This window comes from Lagenorhynchus albirostris, chromosome 21 (genome assembly GCF_949774975.1).
Source record: "Lagenorhynchus albirostris chromosome 21, mLagAlb1.1, whole genome shotgun sequence".
Classification (NCBI taxonomy): domain Eukaryota; kingdom Metazoa; phylum Chordata; class Mammalia; order Artiodactyla; family Delphinidae; genus Lagenorhynchus; species Lagenorhynchus albirostris.
In genome coordinates, this window is record NC_083115.1 from 21,807,343 (window position 1) to 21,827,730 (window position 20,388).

Sequence of the window (20,388 nt, forward strand, 5' to 3'; positions counted from 1 at the left end):
TTTTAGGCTTCTGGGTGTCATCCACATGACCATAGACAAGCAGTAACTTTTCTGTGCCCCAATTTCTTCATTTGTAAGATGGGGGTAGTTGATATAGGTTGCTAAGGTCCATTCTAAATACAGGGTTCTGGGGTTCTGTGAGAAGGGAAAGTCAGTGGAGGCTAGAATTATTAGACATCTTACTTTGGGGGGACTTCCCACTCCCATCCCCAGCCTTCCTTTGCTGTACAAATGCCGAAAGGGTATGATTGGAATTAGTTCTTTGGCCTTGGGCTGTTTATCCCTGAATAGGCAGAGAGGGCATTGAAAAGTGGAGTAGTGGAGGAAACCAAAGTTAGGCATTGGCTTATGGCATGAATGGCTCGTTTGGAGAGCAGTGAAGTTGACATGACTAGATTTTAAAGTACCTTTCATCCTTTGTAACGGTAAAATGAGGTCAGTTTAGGAAGAATCTGGAGGGCGAAACAGAGATGGTTTAGAAATGCACCACTTCAGAGTTTACCACCTAGATTCTGTAGGAAATAATTAGATTCATTATTAGAGGGTGTATCCTGGGAAGAAAAACTAATATAAGAGAAAGAAAACTAATATAAGAGAAAGAAACGGGGTAAGGAAGCATTGATGAGCAGAGAAACCTGTCAGACCTATTGCTAAACTGATAGCAACATAGGAGGAAATGAAACAGTACGGTATTCAAGGGGAAGATACAGCCCCCGTTACCCTCGGTAAGAGAGGATGCCCACGCTGGGACTAGTGGCTGCTGGCACATCCCTTGGCAGCACGTTGTTTGTCTTTGCTGGCAGGCTGCAGCAGACAGGGTTCAGATAGGCAGGCAGCAAATCTCAGATACCCTCGGCCCACCACCAGATACTACTGAAGGTTTGATAAAAGCTCAAATCAACAGAGGCACCATGCTCACGTTCAGAACCTAATGCCTGAAACAGTGTTAAAGGAGCAAGCTCAACGATTTTAGAGAGGATCTGCAAGGACAGAACTATTTTCACTCGTAAAGCGAAGGCATGATTTGCTTTTCACTCTCTCCTGTCATGTGTGGAGCTTTCCAGGGGCTACATGACAATGACAGCACAACAGAGTGAGTGCAGAAGCAGATATGAGAATCCAGCTGTCTTCTATTAAGGCAGGCATTAAAATATTTGCAGAAATGTTCAACTCTGCTACTCTTCTCACTAACCTTTTTTATAAAAATGTGATGTTCACATATCACTGGTTTATTGTTATTTTCAGACGAATTAATACCTTAAAATTTTTCCCTTTTAACTTCTAACATGATAAATATTGATAGATGTAATCCACATAAACATTCTTTGGGGTCCCCAATAATCTTTAGATGTAATGAAAGGGTCCTGAGACCAAGAAGTTTAAGAACTTCTATTCTAGAAGAATGGAATTAGAATATAGCATTTGTAGTCAATTAGAGAAAAAAAAATTTATCATAGTCTTCCAAAAGGGGGAAAAATGGGGAAAAAAGAAGAAATAACCAAAAAAGCATTTTTTAAAGAAATAAAATTGTGAGAAAAGAGATCAAACAATATAAGTAAATGGTTTTATCAGAAGATAATATCAGAGGGGGTTAAAATTTTTTAATCAAATCCAACCTGCAAAGATATTTTAAAAAGTATAGGAGGAATGAGTTTTGATATGCCAAACAGGTAACAAGGAGAAAATAGAAATATCAATCTTAGTAGTACACAGAATAGCATTCAGGATGTGAAAATTACTGAAAGGGACAAAGAAGAGTGTTATACATTAATAAACTGACCAAATATGCTAAAAAGATTTAATAGCCATTGATTTAAAATGTATAATAAAGGCAAAGCAGAACTAGATGATCAAATTGGTTAGACCAAATCAGTTAGACCAAAAAAAAAGAAAAAAAAAGCATAAACTACCTGCTTGTAGACTGCTCTTGGCCATGGGTATTTTGTTTGTCTATCACACAGAAAAAATTTTTAAGTGATGAAATATCGGTTTCTGTTGCTACATAGCAAATCACCCCAACATTTAGGGTATGGAGAGACTCAAAGGCAGGAGTGACTTGACAGCTGGGGGTCTGGAATCATCTGAGTGCTGGTTTACTCACACGTCAGATATCTGGGCTTGGGGTGACTTGAAGACCAGGGCTGCTGAGTGGAGGACCCACAGGTGGCCTCTCCTCGTGGCCTGGCTTCTTCACATACCGCAGCCTCAGCGCAGCTGGCTCAGGGCTCCAAGGACAGTGTTCCAGGAAACAAGGCACAAACCTCATCACCTTTTATGACCTAGCGTTGGAAGTCACATAGCATCATTTCTTCCATGTTCTATTGGTTTAAATGGTTATAAACCTTCCCAGGGCATAGACGCTCCTTCTTAATGGGAGGAGTGTCAAATAACATGGACATGTTTCAAAACCTCTTCAGTCCAGCCTCTGGCCATACACTGATTTACATTCCTCCCCAGTGCAAAAATGTTCCCCCTTTCCAAATACATCCTCCAACCTGGAGATCCAGGGTTTAAATCGAGTCCAGGTGCGGCTGTGGCTCCTCGGGCGTGGTTCCTCGGTTATAGCTCGAGTACTTTGAAAATCTTCTGCCGGGAGAGACTAGGAAGCTGAAGTAGTAATTATACTTTTGAATCCCAAAAGTCCTGACTCTTATATTCTGTCTAAATTTTGCTTGAAAAGTGACCAATTCCATTTTTTAAAATTAATTAATTTATGTATTTATTTTTGGCTGCGTTGGGTCTTTGTTGCTATGCGCGGGCTTTCTCTAGTTGCGGCGAGCGGGGGCTACTCTTTGTTGCGGTGCGTGGGCTTCTCATTGCGGTGGCTTCTCTTGTTGCAGAGCACAGGCTCTAGGCACGCGGGCTTCAGTAGTTGTGGCTCGCAGGCTTCAGTAGTTGTGGCTCGCGGGCTCTAGAGCGCGGGCTCAGTAGTTGTGGCGCACGGGCTTAGTTGCTCCATGGCATATGGGATCTTCCTGGACCAGGGCTCGAACCCGTGTCCCCTCCATTGGCAGGAGGATTCTTAACCACTGCGCCGTTAGGGAAGCCCCCCCCATTCCTTTTTTTAGTTCATCTCTTTCTATCCTGTCTTATTATTGTGGTAAAATAAACCATTGATACTTCCAGGATGCTGGAATCCTTGTGCTTGGGCCCCTGGGCCAGCCAACAAGGGGTGGGGGGGTGGCCTGTGTCTGTCTCCGTTTTTGCTGAGCCTTGGGCTATATTGTGTTGGTCCACGCCATCACAGGCCTGCCGAGATGCAAAGGAAGGAGACCAGAAGAATGTCACAGAAGTTCTCATCTGACAAGATGTTCATAAAGAAGACAAAGAAGCTTAGTAAACTTAGTTATTATTCCTTGAATTGTCACCTCTCAATTATAAGAGTTGGATTTTTTTTAAACCTTTAAAAATCATTTTAAAAAGCAAATATCATTGATTTTTTTAAATAGGGATCATGAATATGCCTACAGGATGGATTTTTTTTAAGAACTAATATTATGTGAATAAGGACTTAATATGGCTTGGGATAAATTTTCCATTAATAACATTACACATAACATATTTAAATGCTGTCATATCTCAATTAGCTTAGGTGCAAGTTAAGCTGGTACTTCCAGTAGTTAGATGAATCAAGAAGTGGCTCTAGCTATGATGGACATATTGAAATACTGTAAAGAGTTTGAGCAAAATTGTTTCATTAAAGAAAATTAGGAAAAAGCAATATTTCTTAAATGTGTGACTTTAAATATGTACATATTTATATAAATATGTTTGTATCCCTGAAAGTTTATTCAAGTTAACTTTTTTTAGATCTTAATTGGAAAGACAATGGATTATATATTGGAGGTTGCCATGTGCTGAAGCACACAGCAGCCACTTTAGAAAAATGCGCTAGTGATACCTGGTGTCACTAAATAACATCCAACATATACTTCTCCATCAAGGAGAGTTAGAATGCTATCTTTTTAAATGAATTAGACTGAAATTCTTGTTTTATTTTATTTTTTAGCTATTGCCTTCTTTTATTTTTAAAACCTTTTTTAAAATGATATTAGGAAAATAGCTTACTTTTAATTCCCTCTAGAATTTAATTTTAAAGCCTCTCATAAATGGCTAAATTAATCAAGAAACCTTATTAAATTCTACAAAATGGATATTTCTTGGAAGAAGATACTTCAGTTATATATAGTACAAATATATCTTTTTATTTTATATATTTTTTATACAGCAGGTTCTTATTAGTCATCCACTTTATACACATCAGTGTATACATGTCAATCCCAATCTCCCAATATCGTGCCACTCCCTTCTGGCTTGTAGAGTTTCTGCTGAGAAATCAGCTGTTAACCTTATGGGGATTCCCTTGTATGTTATCTGTCATTTTTCCCTTGTTGCTTTTAATAATTTTGCTTTGTCTTTAATTTTTGTCAGTTTGCTTACTATGTGTCTTGGCATGTTTCTCCTTGGGTTTATCCTGCCTGGGACTCTCTGCGCTTCCCGGACTTGGGTGGCTATTTCCTTTCCCATGTTAGGGAAATTTTTGACTATAATCTCTTCAAATATTTTCTCAGGTCCTTTCTCTGTCTCTTCTCCCTCTGGGACCCCTCTAGTGAGAATGTTGGTGTGTTTAATGTTGTCCCAGAGGTCTCTTAGGCTGTCTTCATTTCTTTTAATTCTTTTTTCTCTATTCTGTTCCACAGCAGTGATTTCCACCATTCTGTCTTCCAGGTCACTTATCCGTTCTTCTGCCTCAGTCATTCTGCTATTGATTCTTTCTAGTGTATTTTTCATTTCAGTTATTGTATTGTTCATCTCTGTTTGTTCGTTCTTTAATTCTTCTAGGTGTTTGTTCTTTAATTCTTCTAGGTCTTTGTTAAACATTTATTGCATCTTCTTGATCTTTGCCTCCATTCTTTTTCTGAGGTCCTGGATCATCTTCACTATCATTATTCTGAATCCTTTTTCTGGAAAGTTGCCTATCGCGACTTCATTTAGTTGATTTTCTGGGATTTTCTCTTGTTCCTTCATCTCGTACATAGCCGTCTGCCTTTTCATCTTGTCTATCTTTCTGTGAAGTAGTTTTCGTTCCACAGGCTGCAGGATTGTAGTTCCTCTTGCTTCTGCTGTCTGCCCTCTGGTGGATGAGTCTATCTAACAGGATTGTGCAAGTTTCCTGATGGGAGGGACTGGTGGTGGGTAGAGCTGGGTGTTGCTCTGGTGGGCAGAGCTCAGTAAAACTTTAATCTGCTTGTCTGCTGATGGGTGGGGCTGGGTTCCCTCCCTGTTGGTTGTTTGGCCTGAGGCGACCCAGCACTGGAGCCTATGCGCTCTTTGGTGAGTCTAATGGTGGACTCTGGGAGGGCTCACGCCAAGGAGTACTTCCCAGAACTTCTGCTACCAGTGTCCTTGTCCCCACGGTGAGCCACAGCCACCCCCCGCCTCTGCGGGAGACCCTCCAACACTAGCAGGTAGGTCTGGCTCAGTCTCTAGTGGGGTCACTGCTCCTTCCTCATGGGTCCTGATGTGCACACTACTTTGTGTGTGCCCCCCAAGAGTGGAGTCTCTGTTTCCCCCAGTCCTGTTGAAGTCCTGCAGTTAAATCCCGCTAGCCTTCCATGTCTGATTCTCTGGGAATTCCTCCTCCTATTGCCAGATCCCCCAGATTGGGAAGCCTGACGTGGGGCTCAGAACCTTCACGCCAGAGGATGGACTTCTGTGGTATAAGTGTTCTCCAGTTTGTGAGTCACCCACCCAGCGGTTATGGGATTTGATTTGATTGTGATTGTGCCCCTCTACCGTCTCATTAGGTCTTCTCCTTTGTCTTTGGATGTGGGGTATCTTTTTTGCTGAGTTCCAGTGTCTTCCTGTCGATGACTGTTCAGCAGTCAGTTGTGATTCCGGTGCTCTCGCAAGAGGGAGTGAGCGCACATCCTTCTACTCCGCCATCTTGAACCCCATATATATCTTTCTAAATGGGTTCCTATTCAGGTTTTGTCATTAGTGTGGTATGGTTTTCAACAAATTACCAACCACTAATTTCCTAAGTTTTCCTTTCAGGAAGCCACTGTTAATCTTTTTTTTTAAAGTTTCTGTAATCTTTGATAGTGTTCAGTTTAAGCTTTGGGAGGTAGATTTACAGTTTTTGTGACTTTGCTCAAAGGATTTAACTTTTTTGCACCAGTCACATTTTTAAATGGAGTTTAAAATGCCTCTTTGCCTTACAGCACTGTGCTTTTAACAGTATAAAATACTAAGGAAGTAAAAGAGTTTACATAAAGCTACACTCTAATAAAAACAAATAATGGTTACTCTAAAAAAATATTGTTAAAACTAAACAAATGTACCATTCTGTTAATCTGATATAATGTATTCATTTTTAGCACAGACTTAAGCCGAAACACTGAGCCAGCTTAATATTTTTAGAAACTTCTGACAAATGTTTAGTAATAATTGTGACTTACTGAAAATTGTTATAATAATGAAAATTTAAGAATTTAGCATGTTGATAAAAGCTTCATTTGATAATCATAGTATGGAAAATATTTTTCTTTGTTAAAAACTCCTTTTATATAATGTATTTATTTGGCTTTTGTTTAGTCAGGAATAAAAGTTTGACTTTTATACAAGTATTTGTTTTAATGCCAATATTAAGGTCATAAATCTTGTGTAGTAAAATATTTTCGGGTTAAGTTGAAGGTTTCAGAATATTCTGGGTTTGCTTTTGCCATTTTCTGGCCATTGTTTGCATTGCTGAGGACATTTTATTTTTTGAAGTATACTCTCCAACCAATAAGAACCATCTCAACTAAGTATTGCGTCAGTACACTCCACCAGACGTTTCTAACTTTTAAACTGCCTTAGGAGAACATAAAACGAATGTGACAAAGGCATTTTCCATAAATTATACCAGCAGTGTACAACCAGTGCCATGAACATTTCTCATTAAAATATTTTCATGGTTTTATGTTAGCATTTTATTCCCAAAGAACCCAATGAGCAGAAAACTCTAAGCTGCCTCTGAATTTTTTTCTACCCAATTGTAGTCTGGATGTCACTGGCATTATTTCATACATCCCTTTTCATGACTTAATGTAGTTTCCATTTATAGGAGCTAAAGCATATACCATCATATTTCTGTGCTACTTTGTTTAGCCATTTTCCCTTTTTTTGCTCACTTCTGTAGCTTTTCTGCAATTAGATAAAAAGGGACCACAAAAACATCACTTTGATCAGCCTTCAGTAGCACCTAGGAAAAACTACTCTTTCACAAGAGAGGAGGTGAGACAGATTGATCGGGAAAATCAGAGGCTTTTGAAAGAACTGTCGAGACAGGCTGAAAAACCAGGAAGCAAAAGTATGATTCCAAGAAGATCGACTGGTCCTCCACCTAAGTTATATCATAGTGCTCTCAACAGACAGAGGGAACAACAAAGGATTGAAAGAGAAAATTTGGTAAGTAACTGAGATTTTTTTAGTCATCAAAGAAAATGCATTTGTACTGATTTGTTAGTCCAACTTTCAGGAAACCCAATACAGCGAAATTTTCTAACTTATATAAAAGTAGGAATAGATACGTATGGCCTGAAATACATGATGAGCTATGAGCCTGGAAGGTACAATGTATGCTTTTTTATCCAGGAAACTATATTTTAAGGGAATATTAAATGAAAATACTGAAAGCTCCATTATTTATTTGACTATATCTGTGGAATCACTGTAGTAGTACAGGGAGTGGTGTCCAAGGGTGAGATACATTTCTCTTCTGGAGAGCTAAATCTATTTCACTTCATTTTATCCTCGAAAGCTAAAATAATTTAAATATCATTTATTTTAAATAATAAATAAATTCTCAGGTCAAATTTGTTGCCCTGCTGCTTGAATGTATTAAAGACATTGATTGTTAAAAACCATATAAGTACGCTTTGATGTCCTAAGGAATATATATGGAAACTGTTGAAAATCTTCACATTAAAAACTATTTATTCATAGCATATCATTTTCCTTATAAAATGCAGTTCATAGTAATTGATGATATATATTGAGCTCTTTAATGCTGGGCATTGTTCTAAGTGTCTTCTAAATATTAGCTTATTGAATCCTGACAATAATTCTTCCAGGTAGGCACTTTATTTTTATCCACATCTTACAAATGGAATAATTGAGACCTAAAAGGGTTAAATAATTAATCCATGGACAAGGAGCTGGTAAGGAAGTGGCTAAGCCAAGATTTTAAACCCACGTAGCATCTTAAACTAAAATTAGACCCTTAATGAGCACATGCATTCAGAGCTAAAATAATTGGTAAAGCTATTATTAAAATTACTAGAATAATTAGCAAAATTCACCCTCATTATGTTTCGTCATCAGTACAGTTCTATTTGACTGTGTACTTAACCTGAACTTGCAAGAGTAACAACTCCTGTGAATTTCTTTGTTACCATCACTAGCACCAGGAGTTGGCGAGCTGGGTTGGTATATTTACAAAAATAGTACTCTTGGGCCCTTTAGGAGAGTCACCCTGAATGTGGCAGGAAGTAGGTAACAGCAAAACAAGTTGAAGTGAGGTTGGTGGGTAGTGAGCTACATGATAACTTCCTGCACGTCACTCTGGCAGTTTCAAGATTCATTCATGATTTTAAAAAATTTGGAATTAGTGTGTGTCACGAACGTCTGGTTTTACCTTATTTTCACTCTCCCACATGGCTCTGGAGTCTTGTTTTATTTAACAAGCAGTTGCATAGTGCATACTGTTTTACAATTTTAGGTCATTTAATCCTCGTAGCAACCTAAAGACACACTTACTGTTGTTGTGGAGGAGAAAATGAGACACTGAGTAGGGCGCAGGGACTTCCTCAAGGTTAAACAGCTAGCAGGTGGCAGAATCATGTCCCGGTTACCTAGCTTTGGGGTTACTTTTTTTTAACAGCTTTTTTGAGATATAATTCACATACCATACTCATTTAAAGTGTACAATTCATAAGTTGTAGTAAAATATATGTAACATAAAATTTGCCATTTTGTTTTTAAATGATTGATTCAGTGGCATTAATTACATTCACAATGTTGGGCAACCATCACTACTACTTATTTCCAAAACTTTTTTGATCACTCCATACAGAAACTCTGTACCAAACAGTAACACTCCGTTCTCCCTTCTCCTCAGCCCTTGGTAACCTCTAATCTACCTTCTGTCTATAAATCTGCCTATTCTAGATATTTCATATAAGTGGAATAATGGAATATTTGTCATTTTGTGTCTGGCTTATTTCCCTTAGCATGTTTTTGAGGTTTATCCATGTTGCATCCTGTATCAGAACTTCATTCCTTTTTGTGGCTGAATAATATTCCATATATGTATGTGCCGCATTTTGATTCCCCATTCATCTGATGGTGGACACTTGGGTTGTTTCCACATTTTGGCTACTGTGAGTAATGCTGCACGGGAACACTGACTACAAGTATCTGTTCAGGTCCCTGCTTTCAGTTCCTTTGGGTGCATACCTAAGAGTGGAATTGCTGGGTCATATGGTAATTCTGTGTTTATCTTTTTGAGGAACTTGGGTTTACTTTTGAGAAGCTGAAGACATACTGTCTAGAGGCTTTACTAGTATGAACAGGATGAAAACTGTTAAGCAGCTTCTGTTTACAGCTTTTATCATCCCCCATAACATTGGTACATCTCAGCTGTTTTAATAAACAGTGGAAAATTACCACTATTTTATTCTTTTTACTTTATATGCTTAGTAATATGTATATGTGAGCAATATTTTTCTCCATTTCATAGTAAGGTCTTATTTGTTATACTCTAGGACAGTAGAATATAATGTGAACCACATGTATAATTTAAATTTTTCTAGTAGCCACGTTAGAAAGGTCAAAGAAACAGGTGAAATTATTCTGCTATAATATTTTAACTGACTAAATCAAAAATATTTCTTTTTAACATGTAATCAATATAAAAAATTGATATTTTACCTTTTTTTGGTACTAAGTCTTTGAAATCTGTTGTATATTTTATACTTAGAGCACATCTCAATTTGGACTAGCCACATTTTAAATGCTCTGTAGCTACATATGGCTTGTGGCTTTGGGCAGTGCAGCTCTGAAACAAAAGCTTAATTCATAAGAAGTGGAAAAAGTAGCTTAAAGCTAAACAGGAAAATAAACATAATTTATTATAAAATATTGTTACATTATTGTAAGGAACAGTAATCTTCCAGATTTGTGCTTAACTCTTCACCGTCTATACCAAAATAAAACTAATTCTATACCTTTTAAAATTTTTTCTTGGCTATTCCTTTGCATTTATTCTTCATACTAACTGATTTTTTTCTTTATAAAAAGTTTTTTTATTAAATTTTTGTTGGAATTGTGTTGACTTTACATTTTAATTGCAGAGTGTTTGGCACTCTTAAAATATTACCTTCCTATCTAGAAATATGGTATGTCTTTCCATTTACTCAAGCCTTCTTATACTCTACCTTAGTAAGGTTTTATAGTTTTTTTAAAAACTGTATATTTTTATGCTATTGCCATGAAATTTTTCATTACATTTTCTAATTGGTTACTTTTGTAAACCATCACTTTTTGTGTATTTATTATATAAGCAGCCACCTACCAAATCCTTATTTAGAGCCACATTGGCTCTAATAGTTCCTCAGGGTGAGATGATATACTTTTTAACCTGTTTGCTAAACTGTTCGTAGTCAAAACACACATGCATGAGTACAGACGTGCTCATACAGCACTTTTGTGTCAGGTGTACTGCACGAGCAGGGTCCATTACTTTATAATTTTCATGATTTGTAATCCTTCATTTGCTCCATCTCCAGTGATAGAGGCCAGTTCAGATGGCTAACAGGCATGATGACTAAAGCAGTTCTGTTCCAGTACTCTCAAATTAGTTCCTTAGTAATCCAGAGGCTGTTAGACTTGAGACAAAGTAGTGCTGTGCAGAAGAGGTAGAAAAGGAGAGCCCTCTATCCAGTAGAGGGCGTGCTTGCTACATATAGACTCAATTATATTAGAACTTCATTATTTCAAAAAGGAACAAATTTTTTAATTCATGAATTTTGAAATATTCCTGTTAAACCATGTCTCTTTATATTCATTTGGACATAATATGAATTCTGTTTTTATGAAAGAGTGCAAGAATAACCTTAGCAGAAGGAGAAGGGGTCAGTGAGGATACTTTATAGTTTCACCTTACTCTAAAAACAATGAGGCTATTTCATGCTCTTAAATGTATGTCTGTCAGTTTCCTGAGCTGTGAAAAGGGGGTGGGGAGAGGAGTAATTGAATAAAGTAAACCATAATCTTTCCACTCATGAGTTACTGTGTTAAAATATTATTTTTAAAGTAAAAGTAACGCATGTATGGGGTTGGCCAAAAAATTTGTTCGGGCTTTTGTAACATCTTACAGAAAAACCCGAACGAACTTTTTGGCCAACCCAATGTAAATTTATAAAATTCAAACCAGTCTTAAAAACATTAGATGAGCAATAAAATCCTTCCTCCCTCTTCTGTTCTTTGTCTGCTGGTTTAGGGAGGTAATGTTAGATAGATGTGAAAACTATTAGAGAGTGATATGTTGTCACAAAGATGAAGTTTTATAGCAAATCTCATACCAAGTATGAGTATTATCTGTGGATTAGTCAGTACCTTTGTTCCAAGGTCTTGAAATAATTTACAGCTCACTCGCTTTGGTTTTCCTCCTCTGCTTATTGTCTGTTATCTCCTTCCACAGAAGAAAGCAAGCTAATGATAACTGAATACAACTCCAGCTATAGACAAATATGTAGAACAGTCGTGATTGTCCCAGACTGTAGGACACTTGTTACTCTTTAATGTCCTTCGGGGTCTTTGCTTTTTCACTTTAGAAACAATAAAACAACTCTCCTCTGCCGGCAGCTGCAGAAATCATTAACTCACTGTTTGTCCATTCATTTGTTTTAACCTTTCCACCTCAGAAGACAGGATTCAGGCTGGGTTAATTTTCTTTCGAAAAAGAATGATACTTCCTAGATAGAACAGAGATATTTGAACAAACTGTTCGAATTCATTATTAGAATCTGATTTGAGTAGCAGTTCTAAGATTCTGTAAACCATAAATGGGAATATAAGTAACCATTCTTACATTTTTCAATCCATTAAACAGATATTTGTTTAATGTCTGCTATGAGCTATGTAAGAAACTGGAATGGATATAAGAAAAAATATAAAATACTGCCCTGTCATTTAATATATAACTTAGCTATGAAGATAATACTAGAGTGTGTCAAACAACTAGAAAATAATCAAAGCAGTATTAAGGATAGCAATTAATATTTAATAAGTCCTTACTATATGCCAGGCACTGTTCTGAGCATTTTAAATGCATTATCTCATTTAGTACCCTAAACTGACTCTTTGAGTTTTATTTCATTGTTAATATCACTATGAAGTCATTTGACCAAGGTCACACAATCAAAGGCAGAGCAAAGGTTTAAATCCAGGTCTTTCTGACTAGAAAACTTGTATTTTTTTTATCACTCAATTACAAGTGTTACAGTATTTTGACCTATCATTTTTAAGTCTTACTCAGGAGTTGTAAATTGATGACTAGATTGAAATGTATATACTTTTGATTTTAGGGTTTCTACTGTAATCCTTCATATTTTTATCAATATATTGTTTCTACGAGTAAGAGCTGTTTGTATCTGAAATCATTCCTTTAGCTTTTGCTGAGCTTGTTGTGTTCATATCGCACACAGATACATGGCACGGTTCCGTGTGATTTGGATAGCTGAACCAAATCATTGCTCTCTTATTTCCCCAGGTTTCTGCATGTAAACTTGATAAGTGACATATCAGCATTACAGAATGGGCTTACTTTTTGCCTTATTGTTAACTTATTTCCAAATTGATTTTGATCACATTACTTTATATGTTTTATATCTGATAAATAAGCATTGCAATTTTCTTAAAGTTTGTAAAAGAAAAATATACATACAACCAAATGAATAAATTTAGGGAATTAGCAGTTTATCTAAAAAACATTGAGACTTCTACCAGCAAGAAAACAAAATTGGTAGGTAACTGAAAATACCAAGTTTTCTGTGCTGTCCATTCCACCGTGCACAGCTCAATGGGTAGTTAATAGGATAATCAGATAAAACAGCGAATGGTTCTCTACCCAGTAAAATACATTGATGATGTGACACCCAGCAAGTTTCTTACTCAGTTATAAACTGCAGGTGGAGGAGATATATTAGTTGGTAGGTCTTGACACCTAAATTGTACAGGTTCTCTGTCTACAAAGAGAGAAAGACAGCATGTTATTATGGAAAGACCGTAGACTTTATAGTCAGGTGGAACCACAGATAAATCCTGACTCTGAACTCAGCAAAGAGAACCGTTACTCTACTTGTGTAAGACTTCACTGAGGAGTTGACTCTTTTCTAGCTTTTGAAGGCTCAGAACTGAAGAAGGCCATTTCATGCAGGAAGATGAGCTGGCAGGCTGAGTCTTCTGGGTGGGTCCGGCTGCTTCTTCCTGTGTCCTGCGCCTCTGCCGTTTGTCTGCAAGCTCTTCCCTCAATATTCTGGCTTCTCTGGAATCGCGCAGGAACACACTGATAATGGAGCCTCAGAATAGCAGGGCGGGAGGGGGCTGATAACAGTTGAGAACAAGTTCTGGAGACAGTTGGTGGTGGTGAACCGTAGGCTTAAAAATGGTTAGAATGGTAAATCTTATGTGGATTATACCACAATACAAAGATAAAACTAAGTTGAGGGAGAAGGAAAAAAGATTGTCCAGAGAAAACTTGTCCTATGACTAAACTCATGAGGCTAACTTTATAATGTGAATCTTAGTGCAGGACAGCATTCTCTTTTCAAATAAAGATCAACTTGCTACAGAGGAAGTCTAAGTCAATAAAGAAAATAATAAAACACAACCATGGATCAATTCCCCCATCCATTTGGTCTACTTAAACATTCCTTTCTCACCGAAGCCTGTGAAAATCAAACAAAAGAAACTCTTTCACCTTCTGATTTGTGAAGGAAGGATTATGAATAAAATTAGGGACATTACACATTAGCCTCTGTTACAAAATCGTATTAATGCACATACCACGCTACTGGATACAGTCTTGCCTTGGCTAGTTGGTTTATACAATCTTTAAAAACCTTTATGTTCTGTAGTAGTTGATTTCAAACTTCTTAAGAGCAAAAACTTTTTTTTTCCAAACAATTTTATGCAGAATCTTCAATATATAAAACAGACAATACAGAAAGCATAGTTGGGCCGGTAGAAATTAGGAGTGGGAGACCTGAGAGGCCGGCCCACTGGCCTTTCCTCAACGTCCTAGGAGCCCTGAGGCACCACTGGAAAGTAAACAGGTTGACAGTCACTGCTCTGTGCGCATATATAGATAGAACTTATAACAGTAGCTTAGATATGTTCACAGTCATTTCTAGGGTTGAACACTGGGCTCTTAGCATTATTGCTCCCATTATGTCATTTCTATGAGAAAATCAGGTTTAATGTATTTCAGCTTACAGCACCTTTTCTAAGATTGTAACCCGACAAAGAAGAGAGATGTGCCTACAGTCGGTTGTTAAAATCATAGCGGTTTTGGTTAGCCATAGGTTAGGTGAAAACCCTTAGATTTTCCTGAAAGTACATTATTTGAAATATTTTTTCACAGTGACTTAAAGTCTTTTCTACTTCATTTTGTGAATTTCAGGTTCTAGAAAGTATTCGCCTTTTTAAAAAACTATTGCTATTTTTCTAACGTTGGCTTTTAAATGGGTTGTCTTTAAATGAAGGCTTTATTGAAACGGCTTGAAGCTGTGAAACCAACAGTTGGTATGAAACGCTCAGAACAGCTGACAGACTATCACCGCAACATGGGTTATTTCAGCTCATCCCCGACCTCCAGACGAGTGAGGTCCACTCTTGGCCAGTACAGCCCGTTAAGTAAGCATACTCAAAATTATTTTGTACTTGTTCGTGTCTTTTGTCCTTTTAAAAACACATAACTTCGGTTCTTATGATAGAGTTTTAAAATGCTGACTTCTGGAATGCTGTCTGTTTTTTTTCACTGGCATGCTTTGTTTTATTTGTGTTACTTCATTAATTTCAGGTTTCATTTACAGTGTATAATGGCAGCATAGGAAGGAAACCAGGAGAAAAAACAATTGAAAATACCAGTTATCTCTTAGATAATGGAGGAGACACTTTTACTTTCAATATGTTTATTTAAGGAAGAAATGAACAGATATGCTATTTAAAGTCGCTGTAACATTCTCTTTAGCCAGTTAAGAATTTTTAGTAGTATCTTCCAGCCCTAATATGTGCTTTTTCTTCCTCATTGGTAACTAAAAGAAGAATTAGCAAATCTGTAGTCATCATATTAATCCCTCTTAATACTTAATATATGATCCGTTACATGCCTGGCCGGTAGTGTGTCCCAGGGTAGTGTGTCCCGGAGAACGCAGGTGGGAGTGACCACTGAGTGCTAGGGCGTGTGACGCATGGAAAGGCCAGACCTTTTTTCCTTACAGAAGTCTGTGCTGTTAGTTCATGTACGTGTTCAAAACTATAAAGTCTGGGGCTTCCCTGGTGGTGCAGTGGTTGAGAGTCTGCCTGCCGATGCAGGGGACACGGGTTCGTGCCCTGGTCCGGGAAGATCCCACATGCCGCGGAGCGGCTGGGCCCGTGAGCCATGGCCGCTGAGCCTGTGCTTCCGGAGCCTGTGCTCCGCAACGGGAGAGGCCACAGCAGTGAGAGGCTCGCGTACTGCAAAAAAAAAAAAAACTATAAAGTCTGTAGAAGCTAATCCTAAGAGAAAGTTGGAACCGCTTGTAATCTTAAGCACTCAAATGACTAGTAATTCCATTCACTCATCCTTCAAGCATCATTTCCTTGGCAGAGTTCATGACTAAGAAAGGGTCTTATTCCAGTTACTCACACTTAGTATTATGCCTTGAAAGCAGTAAATTATTTGTTGAATAAATGTATAAATGGTTATACATAGAGATTTTTTTCCCACTTGAATCCTTTGAGAAGCTTTTAAAAAGATTTATTCCCACTCCAAATCTATTGAATCAAAATGCCCTAATATAGCGTTTGGGCATGTTTGTTATTATATTTTTAAGTTCCACGGGGAATTCAGAAGTACATTCCTGGTTGAGAATCACATTAGACTTAAAAACACCTGTGAGATAGGGAAGACAATTTTATTCTGGGCTTCAAGATAGGAGAAGAAGTTTATTAGATGATGATTTAGTTTAAATAATTCAAATCATTTCTTATTCTTTATATATTTTCAGGAGGAGCTTCCAGGACATCCAGTGCTACCAGTGGTCTCAGTTGTAAGAGTGAGCAATCAGCTTTTGACACATCCAGTGGCCTGTTGCTAAGACCTAAGCCCCCTAATGTCCGTACAGCTTGGTTATAAAAACTCTTAAACATTGATCATCAAATTCTTATTGAAGTGCTTTTGTATATTACTATCATTCTCTGTATAAACATCTAAATACTTCTTTAAGCAATTTAAAGTGTACAACAGCGACTTGTAATTTATTGTAATTTGATGCAAAATTGTTTTGAAAAAGACAATTTAATATAAAATCAGTGTTTCCTGTGAGGAGGAGTTTATAGGAGACTTGTATGTATTTTACAGAGAAATGGTAGTATGCCGGTGTATTTTCTCAACATAGAAATTGGTTCAGCTGTCAGACTGACAAAACAGTTGTGATAGCATCGCTGAATGTTGGACCCAAGATGTTTAGCTATATAGTTCTTGTTTGTTGTTTTTTTCATTTCTTGTAAGCTTTATACCATGAGCATAGCTCCTGACTGACTTTGTTTTCTCTTTGCTTCAGAACTTGGGCAGTGTGACTTATAACTTAATTGTAAGATAGTTATTATGAAACAAATCTTGAAATTTGTTTTCATTGGTAGAGCTGATTTAGATTTGATGAGCAGATTGAGTGAAGCTTGAACTGGGGCAATCCTTGGGATTCACCAGAGGTGCCTACTACTTCCGTAGAAGGGAACTGAGTTAGATCTCAAACACGTTATCAACCATTCTGAACCATTTCAAACTGTGAGTATTAGAAAGCTCAACTTAGAAGCTCCTCTTTCATGTTTTTATATATTCAGGGAAAGTAGTTAATGATTCTGAGAAATTAGGTTTCTTTAGAGCTACTGCATTGTGAATAGTTTGTCCAAGGACCAGATCATCATAAGCAAAAGCAAGTATCTATTGAATCAGCAAAATAGCACCACCAGTTTGAAGAGCCAAGAAGCAGATCCTGAGTTGTGTCAGGACAGTGTTTTAAGTGATGCTGTTAATGAGTTGTGTTATCCTTAGAGTTTATTGTTTTAAGTGAGAAGAAAAGAAAGAAATGCATTGTCTCGCAGCTATAGAAATTCCAGCTAGTGTTTTTAAGGGCTGAAAAAGAAAACTAAAAATGTGAATGATAAAGGGGAAAAAAATCACGTTTGTTGAGGCTACTTTAAATGTCAGCTAACTTTCTTGCTTTGTTTTGGTTTGGGCATTTGTGTTGAATCCTGGAAGTATCATTTTTATCAGTCCCACTTTTAAAGTCCTAATAATCTTAAACAGAATTAGTAATGGCGAGTAGGGTGTAATATAGTTGACTTTTAAAATTAGAATATTTTTCTGTCAACCTAAAGGCTCTTATATTATACAACAAAGTATATCTAGGTCATGTTGCTTCTGCTGTCCTAATTATCACTGTTTTCATTACTGGCCTTTTCTGTATACCTTAAAATGTATTGGAAAGTTTCTATATTAAATGCTAAATCTTTCTTTTTCTTAGTGTGGATTTTTTATCTGTAACCACAGTAAGATTTGTTTTTTGTTTTTCTGGGTTAACTCAAGCTCTGTAGCGTGCACGCCGAACTTACTTTTCTTAATACCTTTGGCAGTAAGCCAAACTGCATTTTACTGAACATCAATTCAGAATTTCTTGGTCTTAGTTTGTATTGATAGATTTTGTTTCGGATAGGGCCTGTGAAACGTGGGAAGAATGGGGTTAAAAAATTTGTGTGAACACAACCTGATTGTGAGATTTTTCTGCTGCTTCCTTTGAGCTTATAATGTTCCTTCACTGTTATTTGATATTCTGTTCTGGTGAACAGATTTTTCCATCACTTAGTGCTCTGCTTTATATATAAATTTTAGCTATACTAAACCACGGTTTTTGTTTTGTTTTTTAACTTATTGCACTTTTAATGTTTGTATAACAACCTATCTTTAAGGAGCGATATGATAATGTTGAATTTAAAATTCAGCATTTGAATATCTGCTCAATAGTGAGTTAGCCAATTTTTTTAAATTGATTTTTAAGTTGTTAGAGAAAAAAAGGTATGAAACCTTTTATGTAATAGCATTAGTCTCTGAATACATTTTGTATGGTCTTTGCTACCCTATGTCAGGATACAATTATAATTTTATAGATAAGGCTGTACTTTTATTTTTGATCATTAAATTTTTTTTCTTTGTATTTTGATTTTAGATACTAATATAATGCCTTTAGTTTTTACTACGTTAAAGGGGAGGTTCATCTAAGTATTTCTGATAACAGGGGTTCAACTTGAAGTAAAAATCAGGAAGAGCAACAATATTCATCTTTTCAAAGTGGAATTTACAATTCTGTTGTCATGATTCGTTTATATGATAAGTATAAATAGAGGGACAGGAGTTGAAAAATGTGATATTTCTGATATAAGTCAAGGTACTTCTAAGATGTCATAGTTTAAGGGGTGTTTTTATGAAGGAATCATAAGTATATTATTTTCATTTTCAAGAAGATAAAAAAAGTGAAGGATCCTCTAGCACTGCTTTACATTTGGTTCACTTGTACCTAAGATATATATTTTGAAGATTTACACGTGCAACTAGAAATTATACTAATCCAAGGTCTACAATTACTAGGCAAGGTTCTTATTGAGAGTTATTTTCATATCTTTCAAATGTTAAACTGATGTTACATCCTTTTTAATAAGATTCTATGAAAGTTTTTTTTGTTTTTTTGTTTTTTTTGCAGTACGCGGGCCTCCCACTGTTGTAGCCTCTCCTATTGCAGAGCACAGGCTCCAGACGTGCAGGCTCAGCGGCCATGGCTCACGGGCCCAGCCGCTCCGCGGCATGTGGGATCCTCCCGGACCAGGGCACGAACCCGTGTCCCCTGCATCGGCAGGCGGACTCTCAACCACTGCGCTACCAGGGAAGACCTATGAAAGATTTTGAACTATTAAAGTTATTTTCTAAGGGATAGCAATTACCTCATACTTCCCCTACTTCCTTTTTTCAATCTCCATAAAAAGCTGCTTTCTTAGCTACTACTCCGAATAAAATTTTTCTTGTTTGCTTATAAATGTAGTGTAATGCAGTTGTTTTCAGCTTGTTAACCCAAATGCCAAAATGGATACCTAGATAACTTTAAAAAGAGGTCATTGGGATGGACATGATTGTGTACTTCTCATCTTCAAATTCAAGTACTGCACAGTGTGAAAAGGATTATGACCAGTATAAAGTTGGAGACACAAGTTTAAGTTATTCTGTTTTAATAATTAAATTCATAAAATGTTTAATATCTTAAATGCCAAAGTCTAAACCTATAAATGATTGTAAACCATCCTAGAAAATGTGCTTAATGCTCATGAATACTTTATTTCTATGAATAAAGATAGTAAGAAAATTAAAAATCAATATCCTTTTTTAATTTTCCAGTCCACTGTAATGTGTTTTAGGGATGAAGAACTAGCTTGGCACAGTGAAGAAACAAAGAAAAGAATGAAAGATAACTGAGTTTTGATCCTATGTCTGTCTCTCAAATGCACTCTCTTATTTCCATTTTAAAAATCAGAATAACTTTTATGTGCCTTACATGACTAAGAATTAGCGAGAATGAAATTGGAAAGAGGATATTAATATTTATATCTTTGAAACTATGACATTTATGTGGCAAGGTGTTTACTTAAAATTACATTCTTGGGCTTTCCTGGTGGTGCAGTGGTTACACATCCACCTGCCAGTGCAGGAGACACGGGTTTGAGCCCTGGTGCGGGAATATCCCACATGCTGCAGAGCAGCTAAGCCCGTGTGCCACAACTACTGAGCCTGTGCTCTAGAGCCCGCGAGCCACAACTGCTGAGCCCACGTGCCACAACTACTGAAGCCCACGTGCCTACAGCCCATGCTCCGCAACGAGAGAAGCCACCGCAATGAGAAGCCCGCGCACCACAACGAAGAGTAGCCCCCGCTTACATCAGCTAGAGAAAGCCCACGCACAGTAACGAAGACCCAATGCAGCCAAAAATAAAATAAATTTTAAAAAAGAAATTACGTTCTTGATCCTCATCTCATCA

At 37.1% G+C, this 20,388-nt stretch overlaps 1 protein-coding gene across 2 annotated transcripts in view; it reads left to right on the forward strand.

The window, feature by feature from the left end:
- CFAP97 (cilia and flagella associated protein 97) overlaps window positions 1-17,823 on the forward strand; it is a 33,318-nt gene extending 15,495 nt beyond the window's left edge. For both annotated transcript variants that reach the window (XM_060136282.1, XM_060136281.1), the window contains exons 3-5: window positions 7,184-7,452; window positions 14,811-14,961; window positions 16,317-17,823. In XM_060136282.1, coding sequence (XP_059992265.1) covers window positions 7,184-7,452; window positions 14,811-14,961; window positions 16,317-16,444 — 548 coding nt within the window. In that variant the 3' untranslated portion in view covers window positions 16,445-17,823. The remainder of the gene's footprint in view (window positions 1-7,183; window positions 7,453-14,810; window positions 14,962-16,316) is intronic.
- Window positions 17,824-20,388: the final 2,565 nt, after the last annotated feature.